Source organism: Polypterus senegalus, chromosome 2 (genome assembly GCF_016835505.1).
Source record: "Polypterus senegalus isolate Bchr_013 chromosome 2, ASM1683550v1, whole genome shotgun sequence".
Lineage (NCBI taxonomy): Eukaryota > Metazoa > Chordata > Cladistia > Polypteriformes > Polypteridae > Polypterus > Polypterus senegalus.
In genome coordinates this window covers 10,243,470-10,256,840 of record NC_053155.1, presented here as the reverse complement: position 1 = coordinate 10,256,840, position 13,371 = coordinate 10,243,470, and the positions used below count along the sequence as shown (strand labels likewise).

Genomic DNA, 13,371 nt, shown 5'->3' with positions numbered 1-13,371 from the left:
TGTTGCTCAATTAAATATTATATCAGCAAAAGATATCTAACAGTTTCATTTAAAATTGCTGTTATGTGAATTGGAAGGAGCAACTTGGTATAAAGATGTTCTAACTATAGATGGCACTACGTATGGTACTTTTCAAGAAGCGGCACGAGCAGCTGGATTATGTAAATCGGACGACTATATCTTCAAAATGATGTCTGATGTCGCTTCTGTAATGATGTCTAACACATCAAGACACTTCTTCATGTACTTATTTATGATGGGTGAAGTTGATGCTTTAAAATTATGGTTAGCATTCAAAGGACCATTATCTGAAAAGTCGAATGAACAAACGGCTCTTTCGATCATCAAAGAATTGTTAGAAGCAGAACATTTAATAATGCAGCAATTTGATCTTCTAGAAGAAATAGATGAATCTGAGGTAAAGAAAGAGATAACAGCAGATGAAGATTTAACTGTGGAAGGCCATGGAAAATGATATCGGGGAAAAGTACGCACAATTAAACGATGATCAAAAAGCAGTTTTCAACACAATTTAAAAATGAATTCTCGTGAAATTTGTCAGCGGTTATTCTTCATAGATGGACCTGGCAGCACATCAGCTTACCAAATCACGAATGGCAGAGCCACGAGGTGAGAGCGAATTGAGCAGGGGCAGAGCCTCCTAGTTTTTATCAGGTAAATGAGTTTATTCTAAATTGTGGTGATTGTAAAACTTCATCAATATAGTAAGACAACATTCAATCATTTTTCACCTTTACCAAAAAAACTACAAACTTTTCTTTTACCTCCCTCATATTTTGTATTAATCCAACCTAAAACCCTTCCCCTGTTTTTCTTCCTTTCTTCTTGATCGTCATGCTTCTTCTGCTCACTTGGTAGGAGTTCTTCATTTCTTCTGAGTTTTTCTATGATCACTGCCTGTTCCCTCACTTCCTGCAGTGACTTCACTCGCTCCATCCATCCCGGCTTTGCTTCTTGTTTTTCAGCCTGAATGAGGAGCTCAATGTACTCAGGAGTGGACAGCGGGTTTGGTCTGAGGGCAATTTCTTCAAGTTGTTTTATACAATAATGAGACACTTCAATGAGTTTATGAAGCTCCTCTTCCACAACATCCAGCTCATGCTGAAGCCGCTCAAACACTTGTTTAGTTGTCATTTTTTCTCCTTTTGCTTTTTCGAATTTCTTCTTAAGCTCATTGTACGTCTTTTTGACCTTTTTAGTTTCATAGATGAATCTGTGCTGTTCGTTGTAGTGAACACTCCACACACACTTACCAGGACAAACAGTGCAGACCCCGTCCTCCATAGCAGCACATTTGATCTTTTCATCATCATTTGAATAATCACACGGATAATGACAGGTGAAGTTGCACTTCTGACAGTTAGTGATGAACTTGCCGGTGCCTGCAATGTCCTCTCTTATTGTCTCAGTTACTTCCACTTCATACTCAAAGTCCTTGTTGCTCTCTATGCCAGTAATGTGCTTATTTAAAATGTTGTTGGTTTGTCTAATTTCTTCAAGTTTAATCAATCCTGCTTTAATCTGAGGTTGCAATCCTTCCACTGCCGTCTCCAAGCGCTTGCGCTCCTTAAGCACCTCGTTTGTCAGTGCTAAACTTTTGTCATCCATCTTCTCTAAGGAATCAAAAAACTTCTCCATGCTCTTTGCACCCATGTCCCAAAACATTTTGTCAAACATCAGACCATCACTGCTATTAGTCTCATCATTATTAGCAAAAAGGGCCGAATTATTAAATTTGAAAAATAAAGGGCTGCCTTTGTCATCTTTTGGGAATGGTATGTTAGACTCCGTGATGGCATCCAGAACTGGTGGACGCTGTCCATCTGCAAATGTGATCAGGACTAGGATGTTATTGGCTATGTCTTTCCCAAAAATGGACAAAATGGAGTCAAAGATGTACTTCTGTGTGTGCGTCAATCGAGCTTGGGAGGCCTGAACCACAAAGCACACTGTGGTAATGTGCTGGACACCCTGTGGAGATGAAAAACATTCTCGTATCTGCTCAGTGATTTGTTTGTCCCGATCAATTCCTCTGGTGTCTCCAAAGCCTGGTGTGTCGACTATAGTGAAGGAGTATGGGACCTTGAAATAATTCTGATAGTTCATTTCATAAGCAGTGACAGCAGATGTTTGACTTGAAGCTTGACTTTTAGATGTTTCTTCATGGATTAACTTGAACCTTAAGTCATCCTCCCACTGGACACCTAAGATGTAGTTGACCATTCCATTGATCAGGGTGGATTTTCCAGAACCTGTGGCTCCGAGGACCATAATAGTTTTTCCAGGTTTATTGGATGTCCTGTTTCCAAAGGTCCATTTTGCAATATTGTTCTCATTATTTATGAACTCTGATTTCAAAGGCAAAAGGTAAAGTCCAGGGTTTCCATCTTTAATCTTCTCACTTTGATGTTTTATTGCGAATTTACCTTTAAGTTTTTTAACAGGTAGTGTCTTCACTTCAATCGTATCGCTGGCCTGACTCACACCAACTTGACAAACGGCTCTGTGTCTGAATTGATATGTTGTATCAGGAAGTAACTTTGTAATTGTAACCTGTTCAAGGGTGTCTCTTGTGTCCACAGTCTTCCACTCTTCATCTTCACATAGTTTATACTCCACTCTGTGTCCTTCTGAATCAGACTTCTGGACTTGTAACTTTAGGGTTACGCTGTTGTCTGTTTGACAATCAGCCACAAGAGGCTCAGGTTTAGATGGAAGCTGAAATTTATGGCTGATGAGACTTCCAGATTTATAAAGATAGATTGTCACTCCAGGAGATTTGTCATCAGGGATGGAGTGAACAAGAAATCTCGTTGTCTTGCTATTTTGGTTAATTTCAGCAAACTCAATGAATTGCTGGGAATACTTTCTGAAATTCTGGATGATTAACTCTTCACTTGGCTCTGACAGATGATCTGAGGACTGACAAGAAGGGGCCTGAAGGTAGCGTTCCATTACTGACATGTATGACTGACACACATGGAGTGAGGTGAAAGTCAAGCAGACAATATTTTTAATACTATTGTTGTAAATTAATGTATCCAGGCCATTTATAATAATATCAAGTTCCATTTCATTAATTTGATTAAAGACATTTGTTATCATACTGATTTCCTTTTCTCTTTTATTCAGCCATGATGTTATAGCACACTTGCTAAATGGCGACTCTTCCTTTTTCTTCAGGATGTCTACCAGCTGTTCCTCGTTTGCACCCTCACCCCTTATATTTCGTAAGACCCTTGCAAGGTCTTTTTGGAAAATACATTTATATTGATTAAGCAATGATTTGAATTGCTCTGCATTTTCCTTAATTATCGGGAAGTTATTGACAATACCATCTTTCACGATGTCATTATATCTCGTGATGTGCTCGTCTATCTCCTCCAGGACCTCCTGAGATTTGGACACGAGTGCCACACTGATCTCCTGTACCAGCTGAGCAGCCTGCGAGTTGAGATGTTTCAGCGGGTACAACCAGACCTGGATAGGCACAGCTAGCTCGTCATCTTTCCCAAGTTTATTTGGTAAGTTTGTATAAATCTCCATGGCATCCTGATAGCTTGAAGGATTGTGATCAAGGGCAAAATCACCATAGAACGTGCAGTTAAAATGGTCAGCAATTTTCTTGTCAGCATCTGTCATTTTTAAATCTCCTTTTCCATCTACAGAAATTATTTTTTTAATTAACATTTCTAATTGTCCTGTAATATCTTGGTTCTGTTCCTCTTTAGAACTGTTTTGATCAAAAACAAAAAAAGCCTGAGCGCCATACAACACGGCCGTAACAACATGGGTGGCCGATTTCTGCTCAAACACTTCTGGATAGTCGACGTTCTGCCTCCCCAAGTGGCTCATGCTGAGCTGCTCCATTCTGGTGGTCATGTGTGTAGTGCAGGGTGACCCTGGACTGATGTTTGGATGATTTGGTGTCATTGAGGTACTTGGCAGCTCCATCAACCTCAATCAAGCCACACAAGAAGCTCGCTTTAAGGGAGGCTGTCACATTTAAGATGGAGGTTTTCTCATCCAAGGAATCTGATGTGATGATCTTGAATTTTGTGTTCTTCTGGGGTCTAATGTTGAGGTCTTTCTTGAGGTTTTCAAAGTCCCATAGAGTGACACCTGGTGAAAAAAACAAAATTAAAGAAAAAAAAATATAATATGGATCAAACTTGGACCCCACATACCACTGCAGGTTTTGTTTTTTTGAGAGAGAGCAAACCTAAAAAGTTGAATTTTAACTCACCTGGAATGAACGAGTCAGAGCGACAGTCGTAGAGCATCCCCACCTGGAAAGGTCGGCCCAGGGCAGCCATCTCCAAAGGGGAGCCATCTTGAGATGACCATCCCAGCCTGAGGAATTAAGCATGTAAATGATATTAACATCAGTATTTTGTTAGCATTCATATCAAATCTATCCATTTTCTTAGCATTTTTAATATTATGCAAGGTTGCTGGGGGGAAGAAGAGAGTATCTTGGCAGGACTGGGCACAATGCAAGAACCACTGCTAGAGGAGCTGCCAGTCCATTAGACTACACCCAAATTCACTCACTCTTGGGCCGATTGAAGTGGCAAATGAAGTGGCATTATGGCTCATTGGGTTAGACTCAGAGCTCTGGCTTCAAACCTGTTTTGGTCACCAGTTGTGTAGAATTTGTACGTTGTGCTTTCTTTTGGTGCTCTGCTCTTCATCCTCATCCTCCCTTTTGGCCTACTGTTGCCAGAATAAGCCCTGGCTTTCATGATCCTAATACCTGTATTGCATTATGCAAATTCAATAAATGAATGTAATAAAGTATTGTTAATTGTTAGTTGTTAATTCAGAAATATAACTAGGGCTTTTGACAAACTGATCAGGAGTTTCCCACAAATGCATATATGGTGAAGCCCAGGATTCTGAATATAAAAATTGTATGAATCAAATTAGAACATTTACCCAAATATTACATTTTTTAATGCAGCATTGGTGCCATGCATTGTGAACAAATCAATAAAGAAATTATTTTTGTAAAGCTTTTTTTTCAAATTGTCTTATTTAATCCTTTGTGGTCTATGGATGTATAGCGTAATTGACTGATGGGAGTTCTTGTCAAAGTTCACAGTCAGATGAGGTTAAGTAGACAACACCATCCGCATAAAGCAACGATTTTACCCCAAGGCCCCTCCCAACTGCACACCTGCCTTAATTTCCTGTCTATGAAAGCCACAAATAGGAACGACGAGAAGACACGGCCTTGATGGAGTTCAACACCCTCAATGAATAAGTTGTTGTTTTACATTTCTGTATTCTTCTTACATACTGAACAACAACAACAACATTTATTTATATAGCACATTTTCATACAAACAGTAGCTCAAAGTGCTTTACATATTAAAGAATAGAAAAATGAAAGACACAAATTATAAAACAAAATAAATCAACATTAATTAACATCGAATAAGAGTAAGGTCCAATGGCCAGGGGGGACAGAAAAAAAAAAAAAAAAAACTCCAGACGGCTGGAGAAAAAATAAAATCTGAAGGGATTCCAGACCATGAGACCGCCCAGTCCCCTCTGGGCATTCTAAAATAAATTCTAAAATTCTGAAGAGTAAACTGTCCTGCGATCCCAATTGCAGTGTTCTCCCTAGCGTCTTTTAGCCAGGCGCTCTGCCCGGCTAATTTAGTTGAGCGCCCGGCTGTCATCTCGTGTGACATTGTGAGATGATAGCCACAGATCTACAGGCACAGGCAGCTCTAATGATCTGCAGAGATGGAAAGGGACGAGCGGGCGGGTGGGCAAATAGTTTAGGAGCAGGATCGCAAGTTGCGAGGGGAGAGGTGCGGGACAGGATGTTGCCGATCACTTGATGCGCTAATAGAGGGGACGAGGCGGAGCGGAGTTCACAAGCAAAGAGTATGGGGAAGTGGGCTTTTGAGGGGGGGGTGTACATGGTAATAGCAGGGGTGGAGCAGCTTAATACTGTAGTAAGGAGTATGGAGAGGTGGGTGGGCGAGTGGGGGGCTGTACATTCTAACAGCGGGAGCGGAGAGGCAGTTCACAAGCAAAGAGGATGTGGAGGTGGGCGGGCGAGAGGAGGACTGATAAAATAAAAAAAAGTGTAGTGGAACCAGCCTATCAGATACCAGAAAAAGAGCGTCAGGAAATGACATCTCTGTTCTCAGTGTCAGTGCAGTCTGTATAGTGCTGCTAAGTGTACAGCAGCTCTCTTCTTGTTCAGTACATAGCAAACCTATATATATATATATATATACAAGCAAAAATCCTTGTAGCACTCACTGCGGTTCCTGTTAAAGTGACTCCCTCTGCCATTTTTATATTTGCTCATATTTGGACCTGTGTTCATATTGCAAAAAGTGTGCAGAAACCTTTGCAGCACACACTGTGTCCTGAGCAAAAGTTTTGTCACTGAATTGCTGAGGGTTTTGTACGGAAGCATATTAGGGCCACGGTGAAAAAAAATAAAAATACGGACAAATTGAAGAAAAAAAAAAAAAACTAAATGACAAAATAAACTATGAGAATAAAGAGGAAATGTCAACTTTATTCTCGACATTTCCTCTTTAATCTTGACGCTTATGACGAGATTAAAGTCGACATTTCCTCTTTATTCTCATAGTTTATTTTGTCATTAAAGCAGAACGTTGTAAACTTCCTCCTAAAATCAATGTTTCATTTACTAGATTTTCTCAAACCCCGTCATAAGTTGTCGTAGCACATTAAATGCTTTGTGTTAAGTGGTCCCCAACCCAGTTGTTAATCACTAAGCGCTTCTTAAACTGACTTCCTCTTGCACTGAGGAGGCACAGGCAGCGATTGCAGAATCACAGAATCCATTCACTTCATGATATTCCTGCTCTCAATGCTAAGATAAATACTTGATATCATTTTCAGGTTGAAATGCATTAAAGCAGGTATTAAACATGAACAGTGGTGTGGCGGTAGTGCTGCTCCCTCGCAGTAAAGGGTCCTCAGGTGTATGTTCAGTGTAGAGAACCTTTACGGCAGGTGTGACGAGGCTCCAAAAAACTGGATGTATGAATGGGTATCGCACAGGTTTAACTGAAATATTGTGAAAATGTTGGGTTCGTGATCTGGTGGTCGGAGACATGAACACAGAATTCAATGGATGTTCATCTCAGCGGGCTTTCTTTATTGCACGCGTGCTGTCTGTCTGACGTATCAAACCCCCAATTCCTGTCCTTCCTTTTTCTTTCTCCACATAACCAATCACCGCATGATAAACGTCTTTGTGAAATTAAAACTAGTTATAAACTTAGACTACAGAGTGTTCGGAACTTTAAAAAAATCTTCGTTATACACGTTTAATTATGCCATTCATTCAGGGTTGCGCCCATCCCAGCAAGCATTGTGTGTGAGGCAGGAACAAATCCTGAACGGGGCGCCAGCACATCACAGGGTGAATGCGAGCAACACAAACACTAGCGGGGTCGATATAGCATAACAAAACCCCACATCCTACATGACTTTGAAAGGAAACTGAAGCACGCCGAGTAAACCCACCAGAAAAACAGGCAAACTCAAGGCAGGGAACACCCGAGAGCCCCTTTGCTGCGAGGCAGCAGTGCAACCTCCACAGTGCCGTTCACCCATATGTTTAATACCTGTTTTAAGTATTGATCTTAGCATTCTAAATGTCCATGGAGCAGGAATATCATGTAGTGAATGTATTCCGTTTGGTGATCGCTGCCTGCGCCTCCTCTTAGTGCAAGAGAAAGTCAGTTTAAGAAGCATGTAGAGATTAGCATGGCGACAGGAACACTTAACACAAAGCATTTAATGTGCTACATAACTTGTTATGGGGTTTGAGAGAATCTAGTAAATGAAACAATCATTTTAAGATGAAGTTTACTTTACGATGTTCTATTTTAATGACAAACTACAACAGGGGTCTTCAACTAAAATCTATCGAGGTCCAGTCAGAGAAAATTTCTTGAAGCAAAGGTCCGGTCCGTCTGAAGATCATGTTGTCTAACTATTTAGTATCATGTCTATTTAAGTAGCCTAGTAGTTGTATCAACATCTGCATGTAATTAATACTAGACTTTCAAATCAAATTAGTTTAGTACAATTCATAATCCTTTTGACAATATTTATTGTCAAACACAGAACTGAACATTTATGTATGACTGCAAATATGTACTTTTTTGTTCTGTCAGTGTATAATTTCTTCTTTAATTTAATAAACAAAAGTAGGGCTGCACTTCAAAATAAGACAAAAATAAATTATGAAAACTGTGCATGCTTAAATAAAGTGCTAAACTTCAGAAGAATACAAAAGGAATGGAGAAAAAGCTTAACATTTCCCCTTTTCTGTTTCACATTTTGACTCAAGTCTCAACCAATTTCACAGATAACAAATCTCAACACATCTTAACAATGTAACAGGTTTAAATGCCCATTTTCTTCCCCTCTTATATTCATTGCCACACTTTTTTGCTCAGTGAGAGAATTGAGCTCTAGCTTGTCCTGCCAGGGTTTTAAACCTGGGCTTGAATGGAGTCAGAGCCATTCTCATAGACATGTGGAGGTGTTCATTGTTGAGCCTGGAACGATATTTAGTTTTTATTATGTTCCTTCTTTTAGAGAGCGCCATTTGCTCCGTATATTTCTGTCCCTTTCGCCGTGTCACTCGTCTCTTCTTTATCCTGCACAGTCTCACAGTATCTCTCAGTAGTCTTTATTTTTATCGCTACATTTCTTTCGAACGTTTCGGTTCCTGACCTTGCCTCTAACACACGTTTCACTATCTTTCTTCTTTTCGACCGTATCTCTGAAAAATCCCTCCTCTGTTTGCGTACATGGATTCGTAAAACAACGTTCACCGACTAGAATCCGCAGACTTGATTGGATGAGAGGTATCACGTGAAATGGCTTAGCGCGTATACTGTGTATTTCCTCAACATTACCGTAAAGATTACAAAAGCTGCGCCGGATAAAAATAGAAGCGCCCCATCATGTTTAAATGATAACCTTTTGTTTTGGCTGTAAGTCAAGGTCCGTATGAGACAGCTTTGCGGTCCGGATGCGGACCGAGGTCCGCCTGTTAGTGACCTCTGAACTACAAGAATAAAGTCAACATGTCGACTTTAATCTCGAGATAAACAGCGAGAATAAAGTGCAAATGTCACGACATAAGCGTCGAGATTAAAATGGAAATGTTGAGAATGCGTACCTGCCGTAGTGTGCATTGAATATCCAACAGGCTCTCACTTTCCCACTCAAAAGTCATATTCATAGGTACTTTTCATTTTTTCCAAACATTTTACCAACATGAGTAATAAAAGTGTTTAGAAAGCAACACTGCTCAGTTATTTCAGAAAAGAGACCCCACAAACTAATGAAGGTGTGGCGTCAACTCCTGATGTGGCAACTTCAGACAAAGACATTGCAGAGGCTGATCCATCATCAGGGGAAATCTCTTCAGCAGACACTCTGCCAATTGATAAATCTAAGTACCGCTTATCTGGCATAAACAAACAATGGCTTAAAGATTTTAATTGAAAGATCTGTATCTGCGTTAAATAACTAACAGAGAGATGCCTTTGTGGGAGCTTTGAGATCCATGCATTGGTTGGCAAAAAATGAGTTGCCACATACAACATTGTTTGAAAAGCTGTAAAGAAATGGGTTGCTCTAATGTTGGTAAAAATGCACATTACACCTCTAAAAAGAATAATGCAAGAGCTGCTGGATGTCTTAGCATCAGAAATAAAGTCTAACATACTGAAAAATATACACGCTGAAAATTTTTTCAGTATTCTGTGTGATGAAACCACAAACATCTCAGTTGTAAAACAATTAATTATTTAGATTAAATATGTTTGCCAGGTCACTAAAGAGGTCAGAATTAGCTTTATATCAACCCGCAATATGATTGATGGCAAAGCGGAGACTATAAGCAACACACTGAGTGAGACTATGAACACTCTAGGCTTGAAAACTGCTAATCTGGTTGGACTAGGGTCAGATGGAGGAGCTGTTATGACCGGGAAACAGAAAGGTGTGGCAAAACTGCTTAAAGATAAAACATCTGGACTCTTGGTCAACTGCCACTGTGTAAACCGCCGATTGGTCCTTGCATGTGCCCAAAGAAGCAGCTGCTGTACCATATTTAACAAAACTGAATGACATCTGGTGTGATGTGAGATTTTACATATAACTTGATAAATGTTTTGTATGTCTTTATTTATAATTTAGGCAAACCAATGTAATTTAGCGGTACCTTGGTGAGAGGCATTCTTGTTTATCCCCCCATGTTTACGACTTTTCTTTGTAATTTTACGACAGGATTTGGGGGATGTGTCTTAAACCAGTTTGATGAGCATTTCTTTGTTAAAGTCTTTTCCCCCATCCCCCACACAAAGCCAGGTTAGTGTAATATATGGTCTTTTGGGGGCAGGAGATAAGATGTTCTATTTCACCCATTGGTCTGAGGTATGGCTGTTTGGAATTGGCTTGTCTCAGAGGCCTTCAAGTACCATGATATCCTATTCGCTGTAGGGAGTTGGACAGAAAACCTATAAATCTGCTTGCTCAACAACATTCTCTCTCTCTAACCAACATATGATGAAGAAGCATCTCTCTTGCTAACCTGTGATGATGAAGACAACACAATAAAGAGCACAGCTCAGCAGCCATATTGAACAGACATGTGGCTGAAAGCTGAGCACCAACGATGCCTTAACTAGAGACATTTTAAGTAACTGCAAGTCTGTGTGCCACCTGAATTACACATCACCATTTTATCAGGTTGTATGGTTGCCAATATTCAAATGTACTTTGCATTTTGTTATTTGATAGATAGATAGATAGATAGATAGATAGATAGATAGATAGATAGATAAGATAGATAGATAGATAGATAGATAGATAGATAGATAGATAGATAGATAGATAGATAGATAGATAGATACTTTATTAATCCCAAGGGGAAATTCACATAAAATAATTATAAGAAAAGAACGGAGCTGCTGGAAAGGCTGCCACTCGGATGCGGCATGAATATTATCAGTAATACATTATTTTATGTGTAACTTAACTCCTGCTTGTCTTTATACTACATCTAATTGCCTGAGGTTATAGATATAGAAGGGAAGGTGGCGAGAAGTTATATACAGTGGTAAGTCTGTGAGATTAGGTATTCTAAGGCTACATATTAATAATACAATAGGGGACAGTAGAGCAATACATATATTACTCTACCAAGATAAAACAATCTTAAGGCAGCTGTTCTATTTCTTCCAAAATTCTTCAGTTAGGATGGCTGGTTTAATGGAAATCCAAAATATTCTGAACATTCCCCAGATTAATCTGAAAATGGCATATGGAAGTTTGAAGAATATTTTGAAATTTTTCTTCATTAGGTTTCCCATATCTTTTTTCATTGTTTTTCACTTTTTTTCCCGACAGCTACAATACTTGTGCCTCTTGGTTTATGTCATAACAATTGTTATTTAAAATTTTTGTTAGGGTTCCTGAATTGGGTACTCCTTAAAATTTAATAAAAATATTCTGGCACAAGTGTCAAACCTTAAAAAAGGAAGTCATATTGAGCATTGGAAAATAATTAATAATAATTAACTAATAAAACTGAAGTGGGCTGGCGCCCTGCCCGAGATTTGTTTCCTGCCTTGCGCCCTGTGCTGGCTGGGATTGGCTCCAGCAGACCCCCGTGACCCTGTGTTAGGATATAACGGGTTGGACGATGACTGACTAACTAATAAAAATAGTGCACATTTAATTTTCCCCACCACCAAATTTCCCCGTCCCGCTCCACCAGGCTACTTTTTTTATGCCATCTGGCTGGAAAACATTTCTGGGAAGAATACTGCCAATAGAGTCCAGCTGCGGACCTCCAGAGCTCCACTCCATACTGGAGGTTGTTGCTTTACATTATATGTCAGTGATACGTCTGGTTACACTATGGCTAAGATTAGGGTTGGGGTGAATTATGTGACTCAAGTCAAGTAAACCAGGTGACAAAATCCTGCAGTCCACCTGGAGGTCCTACGGAACTGTGGAGGTCTGCAGCAGGACTCGTCCCCTGCAATCACTTCTTTGTCCTGCTGTGTCTTCTATCTGATCCTGCTATGGGGAGGTCACTACAACATTATGAGGTTCATTAAGAATACGTCCATCATCAGAAAGCCACTCAGTTACCAGAGCTTGCAATGCCCTGATAAGCCAACACACCATACTGTTGAATGATATTTTACAGAAAAACTGAAAAGTCATGTGCTGGCCTACAATATTCTCAGGAAATATATGAGGGCACTGCGGTAGTTGGTCCATTGTCCCTGATACCAACTAATCAGTCTGCCATTAATTTAGGACCATAACTTTCTTATGCACTCTATTTGTATATAACAAGGCATCTTTTCTAACAAAAAAAGGATGTAGGCAGATTTCTATTTCAAAAGAGCTTTATTTATTCTCTGCAGCTACTCGCACGTGGCAGGGCCAAATCAAATCAATCCCAGTCTTGCTTCCTCTCACATATTGTCACAGATCTTAAATACTTAACTTTATAAACAACACTTTACAAATTGCTGGGACAATTAATATTGCAAGTCTAATCACTTAGTCTAAGTGTAAAATAATTTACATTTACTCCTTTAACACTTAAGTGACAACATAACTTTACATGTATACAGTTTCCTTAAATTCATATTTTGAATGCTCTCGTCATTTTATACTTTAGTTCTAATTGTTTCTCCTAGAATCTCTGCTTTAATCTGCTGTTTTCAGCAAAACCTTAGACGACCATGCCACACAACAGGGAGACGTTCACCAACAGGCACAGCCAACCTTTTAAGGAACCCTGCTGCGGTCACAGGTTCCCAGCAGAGCAGCTCGCTGAGCCTCACACCTTTAGGAGAGGCCAAACAGGCCATAAATCATACTGTCCTCCTAAACAATGGATCACTAAAGCTACCTCAAGATGCTGTGCTGGAGCCCCCCTTTTTCAGCTCCTTTCGAGCGTCGGCCATTCGCACTTCCCCGGTGCTCTCTACCCAGCTGCCTGTCTCCCTTCTACCGCACGCTCAGAGGTGTAATGATGCACTTGAATGACCCGCTGGTATTTGCATGTGAGCGCTCAATCAGCCAACCAACCCAACAACCCCGGAGCAGTGCAGGAAACGTGAGTATTTGTTAAAATTACACAACACCACTGAGAGTTAATAATAAATAATTTAAAACATCTGAGCTCACTTTAAAAATTATATAGAGCTTTGTGCAAAATAAAACAAATAAATAACATTGTGCTTAGAAAAAAAAGAAATTCACAAAAATGCACAATAAATGTACAAGTTCATAAAACGG

At 39.8% G+C, this 13,371-nt stretch overlaps 1 protein-coding gene across 1 annotated transcript in view; it reads right to left on the bottom strand.

Moving 5' to 3' along the window:
- Nucleotides 1–61: 61 nt before the first annotated feature.
- The window catches only part of LOC120522451, a 32,001-nt gene continuing 18,691 nt past the window's right edge, over nt 62–13,371 (bottom strand). Inside the window, 3 exon segments of the mRNA XM_039743387.1 lie at nt 62–3,900; nt 3,902–4,143; nt 4,268–4,374. Of these exon segments, the coding sequence (XP_039599321.1) occupies nt 742–3,900; nt 3,902–4,143; nt 4,268–4,374 (3,508 nt within the window). The 3' untranslated portion in view covers nt 62–741.